The sequence below is a fragment of the Aptenodytes forsteri genome, unplaced genomic scaffold (genome assembly GCF_000699145.1).
Source record: "Aptenodytes forsteri isolate BGI_AS27 unplaced genomic scaffold, ASM69914v1 Scaffold19, whole genome shotgun sequence".
NCBI lineage: Eukaryota > Metazoa > Chordata > Aves > Sphenisciformes > Spheniscidae > Aptenodytes > Aptenodytes forsteri.
In genome coordinates this window covers 87885-97105 of record NW_008795327.1, presented here as the reverse complement: position 1 = coordinate 97105, position 9221 = coordinate 87885, and the positions used below count along the sequence as shown (strand labels likewise).

At 57.2% G+C, this 9221-nt stretch overlaps 2 protein-coding genes across 2 annotated transcripts in view; one reads left to right on the top strand and one right to left on the bottom strand.

Moving 5' to 3' along the window:
• NDUFA2 (NADH:ubiquinone oxidoreductase subunit A2) overlaps positions 1-587 on the bottom strand; it is a 2860-nt gene extending 2273 nt beyond the window's left edge. Inside the window, exons 1-2 of the mRNA XM_019472276.1 lie at positions 528-587; positions 67-104 (exon numbers count right to left, since the gene is read on the bottom strand). Coding sequence (XP_019327821.1) covers positions 67-104; positions 528-587 — 98 coding nt within the window. The remainder of the gene's footprint in view (positions 1-66; positions 105-527) is intronic.
• IK (IK cytokine, down-regulator of HLA II) lies at positions 374-8822 on the top strand. Its single transcript, XM_009280071.2, has 19 exons — positions 374-441; positions 676-768; positions 1254-1313; positions 1886-2053; positions 2138-2252; positions 2487-2557; positions 2670-2716; positions 2979-3142; positions 3263-3371; positions 3818-3857; positions 4267-4492; positions 4830-4848; positions 5356-5434; positions 5716-5796; positions 6364-6421; positions 6900-6988; positions 7304-7412; positions 8106-8140; positions 8574-8822. Exons 2-19 carry the CDS (start codon positions 713-715, stop codon positions 8599-8601), a joined length of 1554 nt encoding a protein of 517 aa, XP_009278346.2. The 5' UTR covers positions 374-441; positions 676-712; the 3' UTR covers positions 8602-8822.
• The last annotated feature ends 399 nt before the right edge of the window (positions 8823-9221 follow it).

Sequence of the window (9221 nt, the reverse complement as noted above, 5' to 3'; positions counted from 1 at the left end):
AGTAGGGCATTTCTGGGGGTGGAGGGTGTGCAAGGGCAGTCCCGGGAGGTGGGGGGGACGGGACACCCCCGGGGAGGCACAGAGGCCACCTCCCGGGGGAGACACTAGAACACCCACCAGGAGTCACTCGGGTTGAGGGGGTGGCAAGGTCTCATGGTGGGCAGTGACACCAGGACCCCTTCGTCCCATGCACCCTGGTGAGGCCACCACAGGGTGTCAGCGGCCTGGGCTTGGCGGAGGAGCAGGGCGGTGGGTGAACGCTGCTGCCTTCCCTGTTCCTGAGCAGGGACCAGGCTGGGAGGATTGTGGGGGTTGGAGAGGGGTTGAAGCCACGCAGGCAGGCTCTGAGCGCTCTCTTTCCTCCTGTCCCACAGATGAACCGTTCTCCAACCCCCTGGCCCCTGATGGCCACGATGTGGACGACTCGCACTCCTTCCACCAGTGAGTATGACACTGGGGCAGGACTGGACCAGGACTATGGGGCCCAAGGCCGATTCCCCCATCTAGAGGCTGGGAGTGACTGGTACAATGCAGCCTTTGGTCTCCATCCATGGGGACCCCATGTCTGACTCGGTCGCACAGGACATGCTGGCAAACCCTCTGCCTCCTCAGAAGCCATCAGGCTGCCAAAGCTTATGGGGGGATGACGGTTTCTTTTTCCTCTCTTCTTTGCAGGTCCAAGCTGACCAATGAAGACTTCAGAAAGCTTCTCATGACCCCGCGGGCTGCGCCAACATCTGCGCCACCATCCAAATCTCGCCACCATGAGTGAGTAGGACTCTATTTCACAGGACTGTGGGACAAAGCATGTCCGCTTTCCCTCTGGGGCTCCGTTCCTGCCTGACTCTCTCCCCTTGCACTCTGCAGTGGAGTATCTAAAGGGGCTTTTGCTAATGCGTGTGCAGGCAGGGCCCGAGGAGCAGAGCTTGGCCCTGCTTTGTGCTTGGGTCCATGCAAGCTGTACATGTGCGTGTTAAGTGGAGAAACAGGTGGGTCAGGACTGCTGTAAATGACAGAGCGAGAGGCTCTGTTAAGACGCTTTGTGCAGGAGGCGATTTAGTTTTTGTTCTGTGAAAATCAATGCTTTTCCCTCCTCTCCCTGCCAACAGAGTGGAATTAGGGAGGAATGGGACTGTACTCTTCCCATCTTTGAGCATCTCGGTGCCCTGCTGTGTCTGAGGGACTGTTCTGTCTCGCTGCCTGTGTTTGTATGGCTCTGCAGACTGTACGTGTGGTTTCTCGCCCTTTTCCAGGATGCCCCGGGAGTACAACGAAGATGAAGACCCAGCGGCTCGTAGGAGGAAGAAGAAAAGGTAAATGGGGAAAGCAATGCATCAAGACTTGTCTTCGTACATCATGTTGCTCCCATGGAAGCAGCTTCTGAGCTCTTGGGCTACCGAAGCGGACCCTGAGTGGCCTGGATTATTCTGGGGCTTTGGAGCCAAGCAGAGTGAGAAGAGCTCTGACTGAGTGACTGTCGCTGCTTGTGGGAACAGATGTGGGAGGGCGGCAGCAGGATGGGGGTGAAGCTTCACCTCCGGAAGAAGCGAGAGAGGCTCTGCGGGTGTGAGGCAGAGCAGGGCAGTGATGGGACATCTGCACTGGTGACTGTGTCTTCTGGGGCACATCTGTGCAGCAGGACTGCACTTGACCTCTTCCCTTTGGAAGGGAAGACTGAGCTCCTCTTTAGTTAGCCTCAGTACAGCAGTTTCATCTTGTCTGGTGTCCTCCACGTATGTTGTGTCCCACGGTGCTTTAGTACGTTTTTTGGGGAAGGGGTTGGGAGCAGAACAGGCATGCGTGGGGCCTCGGGGGCTGTTACCTGACCGGTACATCAAAAGTGTGAACGTGTCACTCTAACACTGAGCTGTTTTTCCAACCCCAGCTATTACGCAAAGCTGCGCCAGCAGGAGATAGAGCGCGAGAGGGAGTTGGCCGAGAAGTACAGGGATCGAGCCAAGGAGAGGAGAGATGGTGTGAACAAGGACTACGAGGAAACAGAGCTGATCAGCACAACTGCCAACTACAGGGCTGTGGGGCCGACGGCAGAGGCGTACGTGAGCCTGCGGCGCGGCCTTGTCTTGCCAGTCTGCTCCAGAGGGGCTGTCTCGTAACTGGCTCCGTTTTTGTTGCACAGGGATAAATCCGCTGCAGAGAAGAGGAGACAGTTGATCCAGGAGTCCAAGTTCTTGGGTGGTGACATGGAGCACACTCACTTGGTGAAGGGTCTGGACTTTGCGCTGTTGCAGAAGGTGAGCACAGATATCGCCACGCTGCTCTTCTACCCTGTCTGCTCCCACAGGCAGAGAGGGTGGGCAGAGGGCAGTAGTTGCCACTTACGGGTGCTTCAGTCTTGTCAGCGTGGATTTCTCTTTCTGGGAAAGATTTATGAAGGGTTGGGGAGCTGGTGGAAGTGGGCGTACTGGTTCTGATGGGCAGCAGTGGCACGGATTGGTCTGTAATGCATGGATTTACTCTGTGGCAAGGTACGGGCTGAGATTGCCAGCAAGGAGAAGGAAGAGGAGGAAATGATGGAGAAGCCCCAGAAAGAAACTAAGTGAGTGGTTGAGGGTTTTGCACTCCTGAGTGCAGCTGCCTCCCAGAGAGAAGGATGCAGAGGAGGCATACGCTTAGCATAATACTTCTGTTTCTTTTCTGTTTCTGTTCAGGAAAGATGAAGATCCTGAGAACAAAATTGAATTTAAGACCCGGCTGGGTAAGACTGTGTGGATGTGGCTGTTCCCCACCTTGCGTTGTGCCATGAATGTGGGAGAAATCCTGGGGGGTGAATGGAGGAATGAAAAACTTCAGTCATTGGAGGGGGAGAGTCTGAGGTGTAGGCGTCCTGAATTTGAGGGCTGGAGGAAGCGTGTCTCTGAGGTGATTCTGATGTTTCTGATAAACTAAATATGCTTCACTATGGGCTTGTCTGTTGCTCTTGTAAGAGCAGCTCTCCCACGCGTTTCCTTCCCCTCCAGGTCGCAACATCTACCGCATTCTGTTCAAGAACAAGGCCTACGAGCGGAATGAGCTGTTCCTGCCGGGGAGGATGGCCTACGTGGTAGATCTGGACGATGAGTATGCCGACACCGATATCCCAACAACGCTGATCCGGAGCAAGGCTGACTGCCCCACCATGGAGGTACCCAGCTAGTGTCCAAGTTGCCTGACCGCATTGGTCTGAATTGGCCAGAGCAGGTCTTGCTGGGAGGGGGTTCCCTGTCAAGGGAGTCGGACGCTTCCTTGGGGATTTCTCTTTCAGGCACAGACCACGCTGACCACCAATGACATTGTCATCAGCAAACTGACGCAGATCCTCTCCTATCTCAGGCAAGGGACCCGCAACAAGAAGCTCAAGAAGAAAGACAAAGGTAGGAGCTGAAGGGAACCGAGTAGTAGGACTTAATGCTTGAAGCATATCCCGAGAGAATGAGATGTGGTTTGGTTTGCTGCATTCCCCTGTGCCATGAGGCAGTGGACTTAGAGGACAGTGATTTCCTATAACCCCAGGCCTGAAGGCAGGCTGTTCTGCGGCAGGACCGCAGGGGACTGGCTGCTGAGAAATTACAGCTGCAGGGGTGCCTCATGCTGCTCTGCTCTTCCTGGTTAAGGCCCAGTTCCTTGGGGAAATGTCCCCTGTTGGGGAGGGACAACATGGCTTCCGGAGGGGGCTAGATATGATGTGGTAACCGAAGAGGAAGTCGGGACAGCCTCCGGGCCTGCCGCTCTTCGGGCTTGGAAACCAGATTGGGGACAGAGAAACAGTGCAGGTGGCGGAGTGGATGATGCGCCTCTCACTGCTGTTGTGTCCTTGCAGGGAAGCTGGATGAGAAGAAGCCCCCTGAAGCTGATATGAAGTAAGTGCCTCCCTGCCCACAGGCTGTGGGGTCACAGCTCTCTGCCTTAAGGAATGTCTTTTTGGCCCACCACATTTGGAGAGGGCTGGGTTTAGCGCTTCCGGAGCGAGCTGCCTCTTTGGACTTGCGGTTTGTAGGACAAGGCTGGAGGCAAGCTCTGTTTATGATTTCAGGCTTGAGGCAGGCAAGGGCTCTCTGTTGTCCTGGACCACAAGAAGCAGGTCCAGGCAGTAGAAGAGCGCAAAAATGCAGTGATACCTCTGACAGATGTAGAAGCCAGTTCTAGTGGGCGTCCTTAGCTCTCGGTGTTGGTGCTGCGTGCTCCTTTATTAGGTTGCAGTTCAAAGGGAGGTGGTTGCAGCCTCTTCTCTTGCAGCACCCGTAACTGCAGGCTCTTTTCCGCTTCTAGCATCTTTGAAGACATTGGGGATTATGTGCCCTCCACTGCGAAGGTGCCACGGGAGAAGGAGCGTGAGAGGTACCGTGAGAGAGAGCGTGACAGGGACCGGGAGCGTGACAGGGACCGAGAACGTGACAGGGATCGGGAGCGTGACAGGGACAGGGAGCGTGACCGTGAGCGGGAGGAAGAAAAGAAGAGGCACAGCTACTTTGAGAAGCCCAAGGCTGATGATGAGGTGAGCCTCTGCTCGTGAAGCCTGGACTGTCCCACCTGATCTCTGCCCTTTGGGGAGTGCATCTGTGGGGTTGGTGGGGTCACCCGGGTGACTTTGGGTGTCAGTGCTCAGCTCTTGCCGAGCTCTGTCTTTCCAACCAGGGGATGGTGGGTGGCTGGGTGCTTGTCCTCTCCTTCAGCAAATAAGGCGGGACTAGCACAAGCCAGTAGCTTTTATGGTTCAGCTCTGTGTGCTTGCCACAGAGAGTCTTAAAGTGGAGCTGCAAGTCATGCAACGCTGTCACTTGCCTGCTTTCAGCCCTCCCGGGTGACATGGTATCCTTCCCTCTTCTTTGCAGCCCACAGACATCGACAAAGGTGAGCCAAGCGGTGTGGACATTTGAATGAGGCTGGATGTTTGAGCGAGGCTGTACGGGGTTGCAGATTTCGGAACTGCTTGGCTCGCTGGCCTGCATGAGCTCCCTGTTCTCCCAGAGACTGCTATGATGGAGGGAGTTGCCTGCCGTGAGGGCTTTGGGGTGAAGAGTTTTGTGCCTACGGGCTGCTGCATGCCAGCCTGGGTTGAGTGTGTGTGCAGATCCTTCCCTGGCAGCAGACCAGCTCAAACAACCTTACGCTGGCTGTAAGCTGAGGAGGATTCAGGGCCTCCTAGGATCACGCTGCCCCTGTCTGTGCTTGAACTGGTTTGCTGCTCCTCGGTATTCTCCTGGCTCCTCCTCTTCTGCCTCATATGCAGCCTGTCCTTCTGCCGGTTACCCCGTCCCAATTAATTGGTCGTGCAGAAGGGGGCTCTGCCCAGCCCCATGTGTATTGCGGTGAGCTGTTCCTCCCCCAAAACTCAGCCTGCTGCTCTCTCTACCCCAGGACCCGGCTCAGCCAAGGAGCTTATCAAGTCCATCAACGAGAAGTTTGCTGGAGCCGCTGGCTGGGAAGGAGCAGAGTCATATCCTTTACTGTCTGTGTCAGCCTGGCCGACTGCGGGGCCAGGCTTCCCTTGCAGGCAGGCCTTGCCTGAGCATGGCTGTGTGGCTGTCCTTCCTCACTTGGGAGGGCTTTTCCTCCGGTAGCAGAGAAATGCTGCCAAAACCTTGCTGCTCGTACGCCAAATATAAGCTCTGCAGCCTCCAATTTGGTTGCGTTAGGGCAGGAGATGGCTCTTTGGCTGGCTGTGCTCAGCCCTTAGCTGTAAGGCTACGCGGTGGTCCTTTCCTTGACCATTGTCACATTGAAGAAGCCAGAAGACAAGAAGCAGCTGGGGGACTTCTTCGGCATGTCGAACAGCTACGCCGAGTGCTACCCTGCTACGTAAGGAAGCAGCAAGAAGCTGCGGGTTGGGAGCGGGGTGTGCCGAGGGGCTGCTCTTCTCTGGCAGCAAGACCTTGAACATCAGCCCCGCTACTTGTTGGGAGGAGTGGGCCTGGCTTTGTCTGGGGTTGCAACCTACTGTTAAAATGCTCCCCGAGTCCTTGGTTCTGGCAGACCTGGCCTTTTCTTAGCTGGTCTCTGCTATAAATGGCTACCTGGAGTCTGCTGCCCCTCAGTGCCAGGGAGAAGCTGAGGTGGCTGGGAGTCTGCCGGGTTCCCTGGTAATTCGTGTGCTCATTGAGCTCTGGCCGCAAAGCAGTCCCTCGGCAGAAGAGGAACAGCTTTCAGCCTGCAGAATCACCTTAGGAGCATTTGCAATCTCGGATGCCCTTGTGGTACAGCTCACCTGCAGGGCTTGCAGTTGGAGGAGCTTCTCTCTGGTCCAGGAACTGAGAGCGTTCGGTCTGGGGCCACAAGAGGTGGCTCCCACCAGCCTGCCTCTAAGGTCCTGATCCATGTCCCATGGACCCACTCCGAACCCTTTCCTTGCTTTTCTTTTCTTTACAGAATGGATGATATGGCTGTGGACAGCGATGAAGAGGTGGACTACAGCAAAATGGATCAGGTATGCCACCACCAGCCTTTAGGACCAGCCAGCGAACTAGGCATCAGTGCAGGCTGAGAGGATCCCACTGGAGAGAAGCAGGCTTGTGCAGAGGGGTTGAATGCTCTGGAGCTGGGCGTTGAATGTGTTTTGGGGTTTGCTGATCTGTGTGCCTGGGTCTGGGCGGGATCTGTTGTCCCAGGGAGCAGTCCTGGGACAGTGCGACTGGGACTGTCCCAGTGCGACACTGGCACTTGACCAAGAGGTGGGGGGGGGAGGGGGGGGATGTGCTAGTCCATCTCAACTCCCCTCTTCCACAGAATCTCCTGTCTGGGGCTTCTCAGGGAGGGGATCTCGGAGCCAAGGCCAGACTGGGTGCGCAAGCCCATTGAACTGGGGCCGATGGGAGATTGAGATCTTGCCTGGGCACGCGGGGCTGCATGAGGAGCCCTGGTCAGCGTCAACTGAGGAGCTGCTCTGAGTTGTGTTTTCACTGCAGGGTAACAAGAAAGGACCTCTGGGCCGCTGGGACTTTGACACCCAGGAGGAGTACAGCGAATACATGAACAACAAAGAGGCTCTGCCCAAGTGAGTGCAGCCCTTGTGAAGGGCTGAGCAAGGATTCTGGGTGGGGGTGGCCATGCTGGCCAAACCTGGGTCCTGGGGGAGCTTAAAGCAAGAAGGGGGTTCCCTGGTGAGGACCCGAGGAGGAGCTGTGGATCCTGGGCCTGGTGGCTTGTCTTTGCTCTTAGTATCACTCTTGAGGAGGACTGCCCAGCCGCTGCTTTCAGGGGCCCAAGCCGGCTCTGGCGTACGGGCTCGTGGCTGGGGCAGATGTGTCCGTTCCCCTGGCAGGCTGTGGATCCCCTGTGAGCGCTGAGCTCTGTCTCGCTCCTTCCCCAGGGCGGCCTTCCAGTATGGGATCAAGATGTCCGAGGGACGCAAAACACGTCGCTTCAAGGAGACGAATGACAAGGCAGAGCTGGACCGGCAGTGGAAGAAGATCAGTGCGGTGAGTGCCCGGTGCTGGGGTATCGTCTGTTTAGGCTGTGAGCTGCCAGCGTAGCCCAGGAGAGCTCCCACCTAGTCCTGCCCTCGCTGTCCTAGTCACGGCTCTTCGCTCCAGCCCATGTCCTGGCAGCCAGACACTGCCGGTGTATGTGTGCAGCAGGGCTTGCTCTCCAGAAGCTGGATTTGCTCCTTGCAAGAGCATCAGCCAAATACTTGAGGCTTCAGGACTGTGGATGCATCTGGAGCTGCGTTTGGAGCTGTTGCCCTGGGAGCAGTCCCAATCGGGGGCTTTTTGCTCCGGGCTCTGCAGCAGATGAATGTGTCCAGAGCCAGCAGCTCGGAGCCATCCAAAGGGGCTTGGAGGGGACAAGGCATGTTTAGCGGCTGTTGGCTAACCGGCAGAGCGGGGGGTTGTCCTGGCAGGGTGAGCTGGCTGTGAGCACCCCAACGGCACGGGATGGGCTGGGGGAAGGTGAGAACAAATGGTCTTTGGTGGCCAAAATATGGAGCAAAGGGGGAACAGGCCAAGCTTCTCCAGAGTTTGGGCAGCTTGTGGACAGCTTTAGCTCACCTCGGCTTGCTCTGGCCTGGCTACAGCTCTCCCCAGGTGTATCTTGCACCCTACAACCCCTCTGCTGCGGTTGTGGGCAGCCAGCTACCCTGAGGGTAACAGGACTTTGTGCTTTCTCTGCAGATCATTGAGAAGAGGAAGAAGTTGGAGGCTGATGGGTTAGTAAAGTTGTCTCTGCTCTGGGCTTGGCCACAGGGCAGTACTGGGGCCTGGCTGTCTCCTGCTACCTCCCCCAGGGGCTGCAGGGGGCAGAGACCTCCCCGCTGGCTCTCGGCAGTGGGGCTGGAAGGAGAGTGGAGAACACTTGGTCCCCTCGGTGCTCCTGCCCTGCTCAGCTCAGCAGAGCCTGCAGGGCACCTCTCCCCTGGGCCATGGGCGGGTGCTGAGCAGACCCCAGGGCTGTGTTGGGTCTCTTCCTTGACCAGACAGTCCTGCCCCATCCAGCGGGGTGCCCCGAGGAGCTGTTGGGGCCCCCCCCGCTGTTCTGTGGGGTGAAACTGTGGACCTCGGTTCTGAGTTCTGCATGGGAGGGGGATGGGAGCTGTCTGCCCTGCATCCTCGCCACCGTCCTTGCCCCTCTGTCTCTTCCAGGGTTGAGGTGAAACGTCCCAAGTACTGATGGCTCCAGTATCTTCTCCAGCTCCTGGAACCCCGGCCTGCTGGATGCTGCCTTCCCGGAGCTTGCCCCCCCACGCCGTCCACTTTCTGCTCTGGGCTGGGCAGCAGGTGCCCCCCCCAGCCTTGCGCTGTGGGGCTGTGCTGGGGCTCTCCCCTCCAGTGTTTGCAGTATGGCCTGTGATGTATAAATGTTGTAGCTGTAATAAAACTGCATTAAATTTGCATGAACATCTGTTTGTGTGGGCAGAGAGAAGGTGCCTGGGCTGGGCTCAGATCAGCAGGGGTGCCAGGGCTCCTTCTCCCACCCACCAGGCCCTCTTGGGTGTCTCGGGGCGAGCCCTAGCCAAGGATGTTTATTGCGGGAGGCTTTTCGGGTGGGGGGCAGGCAGCCCTTGCCAAGCCCCGGATAAAATTAGCAAATGAGCCTATTTGGGGGAAGTAATCCCGGCTGAGCAACCTGTGCCTCAGCGCGTGGGGAAGAAAGGGGACCCTCGCGTGGGGGGTACAGCAAGAGGAATGCGCTTGAGTGGAGGACTCGGACTGCTTCCCCTGCGCAAACAGCTGTTAGAGCTGGCAGCAGCGGCGCTGTACGCGGCACAGGAGCGGCAATCGCCCCCGGCC